This window comes from Curcuma longa, chromosome 1, assembly GCF_044706935.1.
Source record: "Curcuma longa cultivar G26 ecotype Majalengka, Jawa Barat chromosome 1, ITB_CL_G26_1.1, whole genome shotgun sequence".
NCBI classification, from domain to species: domain Eukaryota; kingdom Viridiplantae; phylum Streptophyta; class Magnoliopsida; order Zingiberales; family Zingiberaceae; genus Curcuma; species Curcuma longa.
In genome coordinates, this window is record NC_133861.1 from 21,449,603 (window position 1) to 21,467,147 (window position 17,545).

The 17,545-nt window shown below is 35.6% G+C and overlaps 3 protein-coding genes across 4 annotated transcripts; 2 read left to right on the plus strand and 1 right to left on the minus strand.

Annotated features, from left to right (window-relative positions):
* Positions 1-1,473: 1,473 nt before the first annotated feature.
* Positions 1,474-10,217, plus strand: LOC141831766 (succinate--CoA ligase [ADP-forming] subunit beta, mitochondrial). Of its 2 annotated transcripts, none has more exons than XM_074719178.1 (14): positions 1,474-1,544; positions 1,676-1,779; positions 2,126-2,236; positions 3,864-3,975; positions 4,844-4,908; positions 5,643-5,720; positions 7,946-8,020; positions 8,169-8,321; positions 8,415-8,549; positions 8,725-8,889; positions 9,126-9,248; positions 9,498-9,569; positions 9,662-9,739; positions 9,827-10,217. In XM_074719178.1, the coding sequence occupies exons 2-13, from the start codon at positions 1,681-1,683 to the stop codon at positions 9,737-9,739; spliced, it is 1,266 nt and encodes a 421-aa protein (XP_074575279.1). In that variant the 5' UTR covers positions 1,474-1,544; positions 1,676-1,680; the 3' UTR covers positions 9,827-10,217. The 2 variants fall into 2 exon arrangements, with proteins under 2 accessions (XP_074575279.1, XP_074575274.1); XM_074719173.1 differs by having other exon boundaries at positions 9,830-10,217.
* Positions 10,218-11,489: 1,272 nt separating this feature from the next.
* LOC141844511 (putative pentatricopeptide repeat-containing protein At3g23330) lies at positions 11,490-14,798 on the plus strand. The gene is made up of 3 exons (XM_074732548.1): positions 11,490-13,901; positions 14,343-14,427; positions 14,512-14,798. The coding sequence occupies exon 1, from the start codon at positions 11,490-11,492 to the stop codon at positions 13,611-13,613; it is 2,124 nt and encodes a 707-aa protein (XP_074588649.1). The 3' UTR covers positions 13,614-13,901; positions 14,343-14,427; positions 14,512-14,798.
* Positions 14,799-15,202: 404 nt separating this feature from the next.
* Positions 15,203-16,831, minus strand: LOC141838489 (large ribosomal subunit protein eL14). The gene is made up of 5 exons (XM_074725991.1): positions 16,753-16,831; positions 16,530-16,631; positions 15,768-15,897; positions 15,572-15,684; positions 15,203-15,465 (listed from the first exon to the last, which is right to left on the minus strand). Exons 1-5 carry the CDS (start codon positions 16,753-16,755, stop codon positions 15,409-15,411), a joined length of 405 nt encoding a protein of 134 aa, XP_074582092.1. The 5' UTR covers positions 16,756-16,831; the 3' UTR covers positions 15,203-15,408.
* Between the last annotated feature and the right edge of the window lie 714 nt (positions 16,832-17,545).

Genomic DNA, 17,545 nt, shown 5'->3' on the forward strand with positions numbered 1-17,545 from the left:
CTGCTATATATTCATTATAATAATATACCTCTTTTATTCATATTTCTTTTAACATTATACTCATTATTTATGGGTCTCATTGTCCACTCAATCATCTTAAAATTATATATATTAAATAAATACATTTTAAAAATATTTTAAAATAGTTGTTAAAAAATTAATCATTTTTATTTTAAAATTTATAGTTTTTTAATAAAATTAAAACTAACAGTTAATATATAGTCATTAAAACTAACCGTTTAATAAATATTAATAAAAAATAAAAAAATAAAAAAATTGCATGTGGGGTGGGCCAATCAAGGGGCTGGTCCATCTCACTGCCACATGAACACGTTCAAGATTTTAAACACATTTATGTGGAGGGCTGTTAATATTGAAATAAAAAATACAATAGGACGTTATTTAAATGTTTTTATTAAAAAGTTTTATTTTGAAAAAATAAAAAATAAATTTTTTCCCATCACAGATTAAGTATAATTCATCGAGAGATATCCTATATCATTTTTTTTTTAAAATCTCATATTGTGTACAATAACATTCAGTACTATTATTATTATTATTCTATCTATATTTTTCATTAAATTATGAATTGAGGATGCATTATAATAATTACGAAATTATAATTGCTACATAATTGTAGTAGCTATAATTTCATAATTGATACATGTAAATTTTTTTTTAAGATACATTGTTTGGAGCTTCTGAAAAAATTTTAAATGATATTTGTTTAGCATAAAATTAGACTATTATAGACTTCACTTGGTAATCAATTGTCGATCTTTGAATGAATTTCAATTTGATATATTATATGTTATGTGATTCAACTCGAGCTAAAAGTCTTCCAAAATTTAAGATTTAATATTGACATTGTTGTAACTACGATTTAAACTTTCAAAGATCATAATTTTTGATTTGGATTGAATTACACGACGTATAATATATAAAATTGAAACTCATTCAAAGATCTACAATTGATTATGAGGTTGGAACTTGTCACGATCTGATTTCAAACTAAAACAATATTATTTAAATCCTTTTCAGAGTCTCTGAATAATTTTTATTTAATTTTTTTTCTATATTATAGTAGTTATGAAACTGTAGCTATTACAATTATATAATAACTATAAAATTATAACTAATGTGATAACTTAATTATAATAGCTATAAAATTATTATTATTATAACTATATAATAATTATGATTTCGTAACTCTTATGTTGGACTTGATTTAGATGAGAGATAAAATAACAATAAAAACACTAGTTGAGGATAGATTTATCATTTTACAACGATGAGATACCTTTTAATAAGAAATCAACATAGAAGGGACCTTGGACTATTAGGAGAAAATTGGGCACCCTCTAACTTTTGCAACTATTATAGATTAAGCACGGCATATTAGTAAAAATCACATAGTATAAGAGCCCCTAAGTAATTGAAATACACGTATCTACGAAAACCTAATTACTTATTGCTTGCATCGTCCTGCCGCAGCGACGCACCCTCCCCACGATCCAGCCCAGAGGAAACCTTCTGTGAAGCCTGTAAGTCTTCTCCTCTAGTTTTCATCTCGCTCTCACGATTCTTCCACTGCGTTTTCAGTAAAAATGAATCGCGATACGGAAAGTCTTCTCCTCTTTTGACGATCTGTTGTGTGCTTCGATCCACTCTGCAGGTAGGATGAGGCGATCGCTAGGGAAGCTCATTGCTGGTTCTCTCTCCATCTCTGGGAGATGGCAGAATCAGCAACTGCGGCGGCTCAACATCCACGAGTACCAGGTCTCTTAGATTAATTATAGTCGGTCATTCCCTTATTTCTTTCAACTGATTTGTCTTGTTTGTTTTTTATTTTGTTTCTGATGTGAAAAGATGGAGGAAAAGAGCCTGATCCTTTGTATTACGTGTGTGATAGTCAAGATTGTTTCTTTTTTTCTTTTTCTTCTTTTGTATTTGTAAGTTTTGGTTTGTTAACAGGATATATTAGGTTGCACTGGTCATTCGTATGATTTCGATCCTCTTCCTAGCGTTTTTTAATCTTTGTCTTCCTTTTTCATACACGATTGATCAAATGCTGCGACGAATTTGAATCTGTTGACGACAGGAAAACCTTTTGCTTCTGTGACAGGGTGCGGAATTGATGAGCAAGTATGGGATAAATGTGCCAAAGGGAGTGGCTGTTGCATCTATTGAAGAGGTGAAGGAGGCTGTCAAATCTGTTTTTCCAAACGAGAAAGAGGTATCTTCATAAATAAGACGAAGAAGACTACCTTTTACATCATTACTATAAGCTAGTTTTTGGGAATAGAATTTTCAGTCGATCTTGCAAATATTTTTTTCTCCGTCTCCTTTAAATCCACACACGTATTTATTTTCAGTTGATCAACCATTCACTTGGTGCTCTTGCAGTCTTGCTTCTTATCTGCCAATAAAATAATCCTATGATACATCTGGTACCCACAATGTCTTGGGTACTGTGAGGTTAGTATGAAATAGAAGACATGAAACAAAAATAGATAGAATAAAAAAAATAGTTTGTCATGGAAATATTTGTTTCTCGTCGTCCTGTTCATTTTCAATCGACTGGTCAAGATGTTAGTCTACTATGTTCATGTAGTTAGTCGACTGGTGAGAGTGATCAGTTGATTGGTATCCACTATTTGTTGTGTCCTGTGAGGTTAGTATGAAATAAAAAGCATGCAACAAATACAGAGAATTTAAAAAACAGTGATGTCACCGAAATATCTGTTTCAGGATATTCTGTTCATTGTCGGCCGACTATTTTTAGTGAACTAGTGAGAGTGATTAGTTGGCTGAAACAGGACAGTAACAAAAAATATTAACCAGTAGTTCACTTCTTGTTGTTGTCTAAGTCTGGAAGTAGGGACTAAATGGTGTGACCAAGATATTAAAAGACAGTTTAGGTGGTAGGCGATCATTCCACTATCTAGTGCCTAGGCAGGGGCCTAGGTGGTCATCATTAAAATATTATTAAAATTGTTGTATACTCAAGTTTGCAATTGTAAATTCTTAATCATGTTCCACATTGTAAGAATATGTAATAATAACAAAATACATCATATTTCATATTTCACATTGTACCTAATAAGCGAATAGTGGTAAAAAGAGAAGAAAAATAGCCACCAATGTGAAAAATAAAATAAAATTAGGAATGAGAATAAATTCTGAAAAATGTGAGAAATATATGAAGGAAAAAAAAAAGAGAAGAGGGAGAATAAATCTAGAGAAGAGAAGAGAACCTGCCCAGAAAATTAATGTGAAGGAGTCTTGTTGTCCCAGAAAATTTGAACTGTAGCTATGAATAGTTAGTGTTAGTTTCTCTTGACAAATGAATCTATCACTTAAAAAAATCATTTTTTTAATCCTAAACCTGATTGGGCTTCCCAAACAGTCCACCATGGTTGCCTAGGTGATCCAGCTAGACTGACTTTTAAATAGTCCGCTTACTAGGAGCCACCTAGGCAAAGCGACCCCTGGTCCATTTTGCCTAGGTAGCCACCTAGTACACTTTTTCAAACATTAGGTGTGACAATGACATTATCTGATACTTTATGCTATAATTTCTAAACAAATTCACTTATTGGTAGAAGGCACTCATGCAACAAATCAAATGCCCAAGAATGAAGTTATTATGAGATGGTACTTAGGAAGAACTTTTTTAGCATCATATATATGTTGAAAGAGATTTTGCTAGAGTAAGATATTGCTAGTCTAGATTCAATAATTTTGTTTTATTGGTAATTCATTTGCATTCCCAATTTTCTCATTTTGCAATTGGAGACAGAATTACAGACTGACTTGAAGAATGCAACGCTTAAAATTGAACTTCTGTGGCCTTTCCATAGGTTGTTGTCAAAAGTCAAATTCTTGCTGGCGGGAGAGGTTTGGGGACCTTTAAAAGTGGACTAAAGGGTGGAGTGCATATTGTTAAAACTGAAGAGGTCCCAGACATAGCTGGTAACTGACATATTTTTTGCTCTTTTGCTCAAAGATTATGCCCATTTAGTTAACATGTTTATTTTTCATTGATACTCTAGAAAGAGCAGAATCAAGCTAGATTGATGTTAGCATACATCATTCTTATTTGATTTTGTGTATCAATACAATAACAGGAGTCTGATTGCTAAGTGGTTCTATGGATATAATGAGTGAGCGTGATGTTTATAAAGCCTTAAACATTTTCTCATAACGCCTTATTGATGTGGTGGTGGCTTGATTAATTAGTTAATAATCAATTTCGAAAACTTGTGTAGTATTTTTCTTTGTTGGTGGTGAGTTGTTTTTGCTAGCAGGTAGTTCATTGGTTTAAAATTTAAGCAGCATCTGTCTAAAATCTTAATGCTTATATAATCAACTTCCTCCTTTGTATCTTACCTCTCTTCCCTTTTTTCTCATCTAGTCATGCATCATTTATGTGCATTTATAAAGTACTTTTAGTAGGTATAAGAATAGTATTTGCTGCTTTGAATTGATTAGGTGTAAAATAATTTGTTCTGTTACTGATATTTGGCTTTTTTTCAACAATAGTTCAATGATACACCAGTTAAAGTTCACGAGCTTTCTATCTTTATTTACTGTCATCTACTAGTTTGATATGTATATGTAGTATTTCTGGGGCTGTTCCAAAAATTCTCTAATAAGTTAGTGAAGGGTGAGTCGGAGGACTTATATGCCCTTTCATGTTTCTGAAAATTTTTTATGCTTTTTATTTGTGTTAATTATTTCATTTATTATGCTTTATGAAGTGTAACTCTAAAGAATCAGATTGGTGGATACTTTTTGTTAAGTAGTTATTCAAATATTTATAACTAAATATTGCATGCAGAAAAAATGCTCGGCCAGATCCTTGTTACCAAGCAAACTGGTCCTCAAGGAAAGATTGTGAGCAAGGTTAGAAGTTCATTTAATGCATTTAAAGCTAAGTGATGCGTTGAAAACAAATTGTTTAAATTTCCTGGTGGTCATTCTCAACTTTCATAATGAGCTTGTCTTGTTTGTTGCATTGTCAAGTACTTTTTGGTTTAGACAATTGAAACATATTTGCAATCAGGTGTAGTCTAAAAATGTACTGCCTTACCAAATGAATTTCACATATAATGAAACCAATGATTGAATTGCATAAAAAAATTTCAAAGAGAAGATGACGCACCTAGTTTAGCCACAAAGGGAAAATTGTTGGGTAATCACGTTGCATGCCTTGATGGCCGAACTATCATCAACTGTAACTTAGGCATTTCAGCTCAAATAGTTCAACTCTTATTAAGTTAATTGACCTCCTCTCATTTGACTGGTTTCCTTAATGATAAATTCTATAAAAGCTTGTTCTTTACAAAGTGGGAATTGCCATTGTGTCTTAGTATAGGCCCACTGTTGAGTCACCCTCCCTCTATATTTGAGTTTGAAGAAGGGTGTCAAACTTCAAGTGGGATTAAATACTCTGGCTGAGTTTTATGTGGAGAATAGTATTGTTCTTGATGATATTGAGTTCTCCTTTTGATGCTTTTCATCCTTGAATTTAAGTTGATGATCATAAGGTTCTTTACTAGAAGTCGTTCAGCATTTTTCTGCTAGTGTTGTCATCTATCACAAAGATTTCCAGTGAAATATATTTACTTCTTTTGCAGGTTTACCTCTGTGAGAAGCTATCCCTTGTAAATGAGATGTACTTTGCTATCACCCTTGACCGAAGTACTGCTGGTCCAGTATGTTTTCAGTGTTGAAACTTTTATTATTTAAATCAATTTAGATCTGTATATATAATTAAGAATATATCTGTTTTTAAGAGTAGGTTGCAGATTTTGTAAAATTCCACTATTCATTTTTAATTAATATGCAGATTGCCTCTTGTTTCTGTCTAATAATGATCTCTGTTCTGCTATTTTGCAGATTTGGTGTATTTGTCCTGATCTTAAAATACAATCTCCTCATATCCTACATATTAGCCAGACTTATCTCTTTTCTTCTTGGTGTATTCCCTTTCTTTAAGTTTGCTTGGTGGAAATATAGGAGGGGGAAGGTGAGGCTGTTGGTGAGAGGGAAAGACAAATATTTGCACATGGAGCAGACCCTTCTGGACGACTATTTGGATATCTAGCAATAAATGCCAATCAATTTGGCAGTTACTGTTTTGCAATCTCAATGAAGCTGTTTAGAGTCATGAACTGATTTTTATTCAATATAACAGCGAGAATTCACATCAGTGGTTACTAAATTTTGTATTAGATTTTTTTTTCTAGGATGGTTACTAGTTGTTTGGGTAGAATGATATGAAGGTGTTTTCTCCTTGTTGAACATTTTAGGGGTATTTGTACGGAGTCATGGGATCCTAATTGGTTCTAGCTGAATTTAGATTTGAACGATGTAAAAGTTGAATAGACACATGTTGGACTTCCAACCCAAATATCTGCATTAAATAAAAAAGCTAAACCCATACTTATTAGCACTAAGAAAGGCTGGGGTTCAATCATAATGGGATGTGTTAAATTTTGGGTGGCTGATAATAAGAAATGAAATTGGTAGTGAGGAGAAGATCAGGAAGGCCTGTGTGGTCTTCCTTTTTTTGCTATCGCTTCATTTTCTTCCATTTGTTAGTAATTTTAAAGATTTGTTGTTACAGATAGGCCTATTGGCCACCCTTTGACCAAAAAACAAAAAGATTGTATTTCTAGGGGTATATGAATAATTCGACCAGCCTTCTAGTGTGGGTTTGCCTACCTTACAGGTGGTTACTTTGCTAGCAACCCAGAAACACCTTGCTTGTTGAGGGATAACCATATGTGAAGATACATAGATGATTGTGGAAACCAAATTTGGATCTCACCAAGTCTTTTTGGTGGGCAAGAATGATGCAATAGGCAATATGTGTTGGGTAATATTAGTAATTACTGGAGTAATGGGCCGTTAAGTTTTTAATGGAAAAATCCTTCTCAGTGGGTAGTTGTTGTGTAATGCCTAAACAATGTCAGGCAGCCGGTACAGTCATATGATGTCTGTGGTTTGTTGATACCAATACATATTTCCTTTTCTTTACTTTTACTAATCCTATTCCCTTCTTTTTTATTTCATCTCTCTTCCTCATTCTGAAAAATCCTTTCAATAATTTGGGATAAGTGATCATCCAATCGAGTTCGAAGTACAAACAGGAGGTTTTGAGTTAGTCCAAATGTTTGCATCAGTCAATTGTTTAAAACAATGCTTCCTATCAAGTCCACCAGCTTTCATGTAAGTGGGAGTCTTCATATAGAGGTAGAGATATGCCCTTTTATAAGAGAACAGGCAGTGGGATAAATAGTCAGTTAATCTAGTTTTGAAGGTGCTATGGCTGCTTTCAATCAAATTTGAGCCATTAAAACTTTTTTACTGGCTGTTGTGGTGATTCCATAATCATATAGATAGAGCATAGAGAGAGGCTGAGGAAGAAAAGGAAGGACAGGTTTCTGACTGCTGTAGTTTTGTTAATGATACTTTTTTGCTTTTCTATGGTTTATTACTAAATATAGTCAATATGTCCTTCCTCAGAACTGAATAATATAACATTACCACAGTTTTGATTGGGAAAATAAAGGACAATTTAACTTCGTACTGTTTACCCACATTGTTAATTAGCCTATGGAGATTAGCAAGTGACATTGCTCCAATTCTAGCAGCCAAAGCAAAAATTCACAATAATTGGCATGCCAATTGCTACAAATAATTTCTTCATTGATAAAATATATTGATTAAAAGTCAAAGTAATAACTTATATGGTGTGGGCCCTGATCTCCATATTGTTTGCGAGGTTGTTTGGGTACAAGCTTAAATCCTTCAACTGCTACATGAAATCTCAATGGGCATTTTCTCTTAGTTATAATTGATCATAGAGTCTTTATACTGGCATCACTTTGCAGCAATAAACTTCTTTATTTAAATAGTTTTTATGGTTTTCCAGCTAATTATAGCCTGTAAAAAGGGAGGAACCAGCATTGAAGACCTTGCAGAAAAGTTTCCTGACATGATTATTAAGGTGATTTTGCCTCTTTTCTTGATTCACGAAGATTGTTTTCTAATAGGACTCAAAGGGTTCTTTTCATCACAATAAAAAGTTCCATTTTTCCTTTAAAAATTGATAAATTTCTTATTTTAGAATCTAACTTTATATTTCCCATGCAAAGGTCCCAATTGATGTCTTCAAGGGAATTACTGATGAAGATGCAGCTAAAGTTGTTGATGGTCTGGCACCTACAGTAGCTGATAGAAGTTCTTCAATAGAACAAGTGAAAAAACTTTATCAACTGTTCTGTGAATGTGACTGTACGCTATTAGAGGTGTGCTGGACAAATCTCCGTTCTGCTAGTGCATTTTTAAGTGTTATCTATTTCCCTTTTTGTTGCTGTTTCCTGAATGCTAAACTATATTAGATAAATCCAATTGCTGAGACTGCGGATAAACAATTAGTAGCTGCTGATGCAAAGTTGAACTTTGATGACAATGCTTCTTTTCGTCATAAGGAACTATTTGAACTGCGGGATCCATCACAAGAAGACCCTAGAGAGGTTTGAATAAATTTATTATTGTCTGTAATTTGATCAGCTTATGAATTATTTACGACTTCGATAGGTGAAATTCCTTGAATTACACTTTCTACTGTGCTTGCATCCTTGCTGCTGATAAAATTGAAGATGATTGTATCTTAGATTTTAATTGTCTTTATTCTTATACTTTCTGTAGGTTGCTGCTGCCAAAGCAGATCTCAACTATATCGGTCTTGATGGAGAGATTGGATGTATGGTGAATGGTGCTGGGTTGGCGATGGCTACGATGGACATAATAAAACTGCATGGTGGTACACCTGCCAATTTTCTTGATGTTGGTGGTAATGCATCAGAAGGCCAGGTATGAATTCTCATGCAATACATGTGTAGTTCATTCTTCTATTTCTTAATCACATCCTTACTCCAGTGGTGCTTGCAAAGGAGGTTTGGCTATCTTGCTGGTGGTGTGGAATTTATAAAACACTTGTAGAAGTCTCTTGTCTTTTTTTGGTCTAATATCTGCTTCCTGTCACTTGCTTGGCACAACTATTGAATTATGTTCTCAAATTTTTGTTTGCTTTCCTAATGTTTTTTCAGGTGGTCGAAGCCTTCAAGATATTAACATCTGATGATAAAGTGAAGGCCATTTTGGTAAACATCTTTGGAGGGATTATGAAATGCGATGTGATAGCAAGTGGAATTGTCAATGCAGCCAAACAGGTTGGTGGATGATCTCATTAATTTCTGAAATTTTTGGGTCTATTATATTGCTGCAAAGCACCTTGGTAGAATGTTTACTTTGGAGCTCCCAGAGCTTGACATGATGAATACGTCTTGTTTCTTTTGCCCTCTGTTTCATTCATATTGGAGGGTCCCCGGCAGCATTTCTATTGAAGATTTTTAGTGCTTGCTTTTTTTTTTGTTCGTCCTACTCGTCATACTGATGGGCCTAAGACTTTACTTATTCAGGTTTCACTTAAAGTACCTGTTGTTGTTCGTTTAGAAGGCACAAACGTAGATCAAGGAAAGCGAATTCTCAAGGTATCAGTTGTTTCCTGTATTACTTTCTCCCAGTTTGCATACAGTTGGAGTAAGACAAGGAGACGTGAGAGAGATTTTGTACTGATTCACAGGATAGCGGAATGACACTGATCACAGCAGAAGATTTGGATGATGCAGCTGAAAAAGCAGTTAAAGCTGCTGCAAATTAGGTGATATATCTGCTTCTCCTCAGCTATTTGGTCATTCTTATTCACGGAAACCTCGGTATTTGTTTGATCTCTTGGCTTCCTATACAGCAGCGGAGTTGGTGAAGAAGGATCCTCATTCAACAAATAATTGACTCGACTGAGTTCTGAGAGCTTGGCCTACAATTTATTCTTGTGACCCATGACTCTTGACATTTTGCTCTCGTGGTAATTCAGGTCTGTTTCCATGGTTCAGGGCCTCAGGCCGTTTCCTACCTTGCAGAATGAGTTATTTCTGATTCTTATGCAGGAAAACTAATTCCATTCCTGTTTGTAATTTTTTGTCTTCTTTTTTTTTTTCTCGGGAGCTGAGATTTATCTGATTCAGAGATTAGCAAAACATCTGAATTCCAAATATTTTCTGTTTAAAGCTCTCTTTATTCTTGATGAACATATTCCCCACCATAAACAAAAATCCCTGTAAGTGTTCAGGGTTTCTCAATTTGCCTCCAGGATATATTTAGTTAACCTTTTATTTTATCTTTCATATTTTAAAATATTATATTGGGATGATTCAAAAGGTTGCATTTCGGACTTCAGGATTTGCTTAAATCGATAATTCAAAGGCACCTATTAAGTTTGCAGTGGATTAAGTTGACCATGGATATTTTTACTTGCTGGCTCGAGTAAGATTTACATTGGATTTTGTAAAGAGATCTAAGTGAGATCTAAGATTCACTATTAGATGACTAAACAAAATGTTATTACTAATGTCAAGCTTTTAGTTATTCAACAATTAGTTCTCACGAAGCCAAGTTGTCAAATAATAAAATTTGAATTGAGAGAGTTGGATAATTGGAAACTACATGATAACTTTGAAATTTATTTGAAGTCCAATTTTGATTTGGAGAGAAATCAGATATGTTTTGAGAATGTTGTGCTCCTTGATTGATTTTGTCAAATTTATATATTTTCATCTTAGATCATAGAGATTGACACAAGGAACGTGATGAAATTTATTCGACCAAGTGGATGCCATTGTTTGTTACTTAAAAGATGTTCTTGAAATTTTTGGAGTATGGTTGAGTTGATTATTATAGGGTAGATTTATTAAAGTGACAAGAGTCAACTCTCGGTGAAGTTGATGTAATGTTTTCTTCCGTAGTAGTTAATTGTAATTTTTTGATTTACCTTTTTATGGATGATTGTGAGATCGATGGTGTGGGATTGTTGGAGCGGCGGATTTTATCTTTTGCTGAAGTAGAAGATGTTCTTGAACTTTGGATTTTTGATAGAGCTGAGTATTTCATTAAAATCGAATTGAATCAAACTAAATTAATTAAAATTAAATTAAATCAAATTTTTTAATCAATCGAAGATCAAATTTTTAAATAAAAATAGAATAAATTGAATCGATAAAATATTGATTAATTCAGTTTTAATCAAAATAATTAAATTTTTTAAATATTATAAAAAATTTATCAATTAATGAGAAATTTATAAGTTTGTTAATATAAAAATTTATAAATTATTTTTTTATTTTAATTAATTTGATATAATTAAATAAAAAATTTTAAAATCAAAACTAATCGAATTAATTGATTTTTTTTTAATAATTAAAATTTTAAAATAATTAAATTAAAATTTTAAATTCAATCGATTTAATTAATTTATTTGATTTAATTAAATTTTTGCTCTGTCTCTAAAATATTTAGGGTGGAGGAAGGTCATTGGGTTTTAAGTGTTTATCTTCAGCGTGGGCAACGCAGCTCTAATGCAGCATTCAGCTGCCCACTCCATTTCCCTCCTCGACTCCCTCCTCCTCCTCCTTCCATCCTCCTCCTCCGCCGCCGTCCAAACCAGATCCCACGCTCGGCAACTCCACGCCCTCCTCCTCAAGTGCCACCCGCGCCCCTCTCCTCTGCTCTTCTCCCTTTACACCTTCCTCGGCCTCGTCGGCGACGCCCTCCGCGCCTTCGCCTCTCCTCCCGCCCCCTCCCCCGCCTGCTATGCTGCCGTCATCCGCTGCTCCGCCGCCCTCGGCCTCTTCCACCACTCCCTCTCCACCTTCGCCCGCCTCCGCTCCTCCGGTGCTCCCCTACCCCAAGCCCTCCTCCCCTCCGTACTCAAGTCCTGCGCAGCCCTTAGGGACCCGCGCCTCGCTGAAACCCTTCACGGATTCTTGATTCGCTCCGGTTGGCTCTCCGACCTCTTCTCCTCCAATGCTCTCATGAACACGTACTGCAAATTATGCCATGGTGCCGACGACCACACGCGGACGACCTCGGATGGTGTTTCTACATGCTTGGCAAAATTTGACAGTTTGGGAAGCGTCAGAAAGGTGTTCGACGAAATGCCTGAACGAGATGTCGTCTCGTGGAACACTTTGATTGCAGGGGCTGCGGAAGTCGGGATGTATTTTGAAGCTTTATCCATGGTCAGGGACATGGGCGTCTCTGGCCTGAAGCCTGATTCATTCACTTTATCGAGCATTCTTCCAATCTTTGCTGAATATGTTGATGATTACAAGGGAATGGAGATTCATGGCTTTGCAATAAGGCACGCATTTGATTCAGACGTGTTCATCGGGAGCAGCTTGATCGATATGTATGCCAACTGCACAAATGTGGAATATTTATGCCGTGTGTTTGATAATTTACCCAACCCTGATCCAATATCATGGAACTCGATTATAGCTGGTCTAGTACAAAACGGCATGTTTGATGAGGGGCTCAAGTTGTTCCGAAAGATGTTGATTCTTCAGATAAAGCCGATGTCAGTGACTTTCTCAAGCATCATGCCTGCTTGTGCTCACCTGACTACATTGCATCTCGGAAAGCAGCTCCATGGTTATGTCATTCGAGGTGGATTTGATAGGAATGCTTTCATAGCCAGCTCCCTTATTGATATGTATGTGAAATGCGGAAATAACCGTATTGCTCGGCGAGTCTTTGACAATATACAAACTCCGGATATTGTCTCATGGACTGCAATGATCATGGGATATGCCTTGCATGGGCCAGCAAAAAAAGCACTATCACTGTTCCAGCAGATGGAGATGGAAAATGTGACACCTAATCATGTGGCATTTGTGGCTGTATTAACTGCTTGTAGCCATGCTGGTTTAGTCGACGAGGCTTGGGATTACTTCCATAGAATGTCTAAGGATTACAGGATCACTCCCAGATTGGAGCATTATGCTGCTGTTGCAGACCTTCTTGGTCGAGCTGGGAAGCTAGAGGAAGCCTATGGTTTTATTTCCACCATGCACATAAAACCTACAGCAAGTGTTTGGTCTACCTTGTTGGCAGCTTGTAGGGTTCATAAGAATGCCAAGTTAGCTGAGACAGTAGCTCAAAAAATCTTTGAGATAGAGCCCAGAAACTTGGGATCTCATGTTCTCATGTCAAATATTTATTCAGCTGCTGGTAGATGGAGAGAAGCAACCAAAGTAAGAATGACGATGAAACACAAGGGGATGAAGAAGCAACCAGCTTGTAGCTGGATCGAAGTGCAAAATGATTTACATGGATTTGTGGCGCATGATACATCTCACCCATGGTATGATGAGATAATGAAGGCATTAGAAGTTTTAATGGAATTAATGAAACGTGATGGTTATGTACCTAACACTGAGGATGTGCTGCATGATGTTGAAGAAGAGCAGAAGCGGCATATGCTATGCGGTCACAGTGAAAGGCTTGCAATAGCATTTGGCATAATAAGAACTCCTCCAGGAACTACCATTAGAGTAACAAAGAACCTTCGAGTATGCGTCGATTGTCATACGGCAACAAAACATATCTCAAGGATTGTTGGAAGGGAGATAGTTGTCAGGGATTTGAACCGCTTCCACCATTTCAAGAATGGGGCGTGTTCATGTGGGGATTATTGGTAACTAAAGGAAAGATAAAATCTCTAACCATAGAATTTGCCAGAGAATTAAACAGGGAGTGGTTATTGGCATAAATTAGATTTGGAATGTGTTCTGAAATACTTTATATGTTCCACCTCTCCAGTTGCCTGTGGAAACTTAACTGCTGGATGTCTCCAGATTTTCTATTTGAAGAATTGGGGAAAGGCAGTGATATCTGCTCTTAAATGTTCTTAATTGTTGCCTTTCATCGAGACAACTAGATGTTTTAGGATGGCTGTTCATGAATTAAGCAATCACAGATACTCTTTGGTAAGTTCTCTCTTGTCCTCATCCTTAAGATTTCGTTCTGTTTTTTTAAAAGCTGTTAGTTTCTGAAAATACTCTTTGATAAGTCCAACTTGTTTATTCTGATGAAGAAATTAGACATTAGCAGGCCCCCATTTGTATGAGTTACCGTTTGCTACTTTATCATGTGAAGCATGATTTCTGATATTTGTTTTAACTTAAATACCAATGTTATTACTGTCCATTCAATTTGGTAAGTTATGGTAGTTTTCTCAGATACACATTTGTAACTACTTAGGTTTTATCCTAATACCTGATTGATTTCTGCAACATCTAGATCTTCTGCACAGTACCAATTACATTAGAAAGTCTGCCTTGACCCTTGTTTTTTTTAGCATTCTTACGGCATTAATGTTGAGTTTCAATGATTTGCTTATGTTCTTGTTGATATACACGCCATAGAAGATAAAGCAACTTGTCAATGGAAATGAAGAAATATGACAAGGAAATGCATGAGTTGGGCTTCAAGGTTTAGAGAATCGTTTTGCAGGTTTGTCCCTTTTTGGATGATTGCTTAAAAACTCTTCAGTTATGGACTTGCGATACTTTCTTAGTTCTTATTCATTTCGCATAGGGAGGGCGGCTCTTTGCTTTATTTGGGATAATATAGAGGCCCTCTATTGCATCTCAGATTCTGCTGCTGTTAAAATAAAGACTCATCTGCATACAGTTCCAGATTGGTTCAGGTGAATCCATAGCTTCTTTTTGGCTTGAATCCTCAAACATATTTTTGAGTAGCTGATGCAGATGAATCCATAATTCTATGGCATTTGACCAAGGCATGATTGTGTTTTAACTTGCGAAATTATCTGAAGATCAAATCTTTGCATGATTGTTCCATTAACTACCTGTAGTTTTAGTTGCTCTAATAAGCCTGGAACATTCAAATTTCACCCTATACAAAGACCACTTTTATTGCTTTGATCTCAAAGAGTAACAACAGACCTCAGGGTCCAACATTTGCTTCCTTGATTTACTTTATATATGAAAATAAATTCTAAAGAAGTGAATCAAAATAGATTTGCTTCCCGTTGCATCAATAAAATGAACAATATACCAAGAATATCTAAGCATAATGTTAAGCTTTGTTTCACTGTACCAAACATGACCAAAACTTAGAATGAATTGGATACGAGTATTAAAGATCACAGATGCCTGTCAGTACTGTTATTACCTCAATTGTCTCCCTTAATATTTCTAAGAATGGCCGATTCCAATTATCTTGGATTCTTGGTAATCTTAGAATGTAAGAAAAACAGACGACGGAAATAATAAAGACCTGCAAACAACTTAATTTACTTGTAAACAAAAGTTCACGACCATCATTGTTGGAGGGTCAATAATAGCAAAAATCTCAAGTCAGAATATCTCTAGAAATTGAAGTTCTAGGAAAAACATGGAAATGGTATCCCCCAACTCCAACAAAGACTTAAGCACCTGCTCTGGATCAGAAAGACTAATCCTCACAAGCTCAAGCTGGGTTCTCCTTTTTCAGTTTGGCCAATTCTTGTCTGATGGCACGTCCTCTCTGGGGAAACATATGAACAAGCCAATGATCAAACGAAGATTACGGCAGTTGACTAAGAAGCATGAAAACAAGAGTAAATTAACAGTTTGAAGGATGTTGTCTCTACCTTGATCTTGGCCACCATGACTTTGTACCTGTCGAAGTCATTCAGCGCAGCTCTCCTCTTCTGCACGATAAGCTTCCTGCCCCATGAGCTATTCTCCCATTTATTCTTCACATCTGCAGTAGCATGTTAACTCATGAATGCATAATACATGTCGAATCTTTAGTCCCTATTCGACAGACAATTTCAAGTATGGTACCTGCAGCTTCCATGGCTTTGATCAGGGTCTTCTTCTTAGGAACACGCGGTATGTCAATCTTTATATCAGTAAGAGAAAGCCTTTTGAAGTTAATTTGGCCACGAATCATATCAGGAGCGTCGACCAAAGCCTAAAATTTGTGACAGATAAAGAGGAAACAAAGATCATCAATCGAAGGCTTTGCAAAGAACAACAAATTCGACACAATATATAGATCAACACAGTCAACTGATTTTGGTTCTTTAAAAAGATTATGCCACTAAATTTGTTGCAAGCAAAGATTTGATGCTCGATAAAAATATTCCGGAGGGGGATCATAAATTTCTACTGATATTTCACATCAGGAACTAAAAGGAAATGAGAATCAAATTTATCTAGACAGTGAATGCTACCATAAGAATATTAATTCTGTCTAATCATTTATTTGGAAACAAAGTAGAAGATTACTTTGGATCTGCGCAGGAAAAAAAATCAGGTCTCGAAGAAGTCACAAAGATCGCAAAATAGAATTTCGGTACAATAAAGAATGATAAGAGAACAGGAACAGAACTCGATTGGAAGAATGGACGGCATCTACCGAGAACAGTGTTAAAATATATATCAAATAAGATGAACAAACTAATTTTATAATCTTGACATCACAAATCAACCAACTGACCTTAATGTTCTACAAGCATAAACAGACGCTACGCTCACAAATCGATCTGCTCAAGTTCACCATATTCAAGATTGAAAATTAACCAGAAAAAGTAAGGTATGTACCCTGTTCTGATCGATGACATCGACGATAACGACGAGCCTTCCGTACTCCTTCCCGTAATTGACGAGGGCAACCCTGCCGATCTCCACATATCGCTTGAACGGCTGAAGGAATACCCATCAGAAAACAAACAAAAATGAGATTTTGAACAGAGCAAAATGCCTTGAATCAGCACGACAAAAGAGATCAGTTCCGGGAATCGAAAGAATCAAGGCAGAATTTCACCATTTCGGCGGCGAGGAGGAAGCAGTTCTGCCGCAAACGAGAAACAGTTCGAGCCAAGTCAAGGGCCAAGGCTCGAAGGGTTTTTATAGCATCATCTCGCTTCGATGATGGCCTGTGTCCGTTTGATCTAGGGTTTTCTCTCCGTGTCCATACTCCAAAATGACCCCTTTTTTCCATAAAACCACAACAATTTTCTCAAATATCATAAAATAATTAAATATGTTTTTTTTACCGATTAGCTGTTTTATGCACATTAAATTTTCAATTATTTTGATTAAAATTTTGTTACCGGTATTCCTAAATCTTTATTTACAACATTTGTAATTATTGTAAAAAAAAAGTGTCACAGGACATGATTAAATTGGTTACTGAGAGGATAGATTTATTGAAGTGAACAAAGGTCGAATCTTGATAAAGCCGATGCAATACCCTCTCCAATAATGGTCAATTGCAACTTTTCGATTTACCTCCTCATATATAGTCATGAGATTGATTGTGTGAGTCGATTCCACCTTTTTATTGAAATAAAAAAACATTATTTAAGAATGCACTCAATTAGCAAAAGGGAAAAAAACCTTGAAAAAAATATTATTGAATTTTTTTTTTGATAATTCTGTCTAAACTTCGCCCAACTAATTTTAAAAGTAAACAACTTTCATATTGGTTTATCTATCAAATAAATTCGAAGCACAACTTATGCATACTTAAAAGTCGACCTCCGCTCCAAGGGCGTAGCATAAATAGTGGATGTATGGTATTGTTAACATAATAGTCAGGAGTCGATTACAGGAGG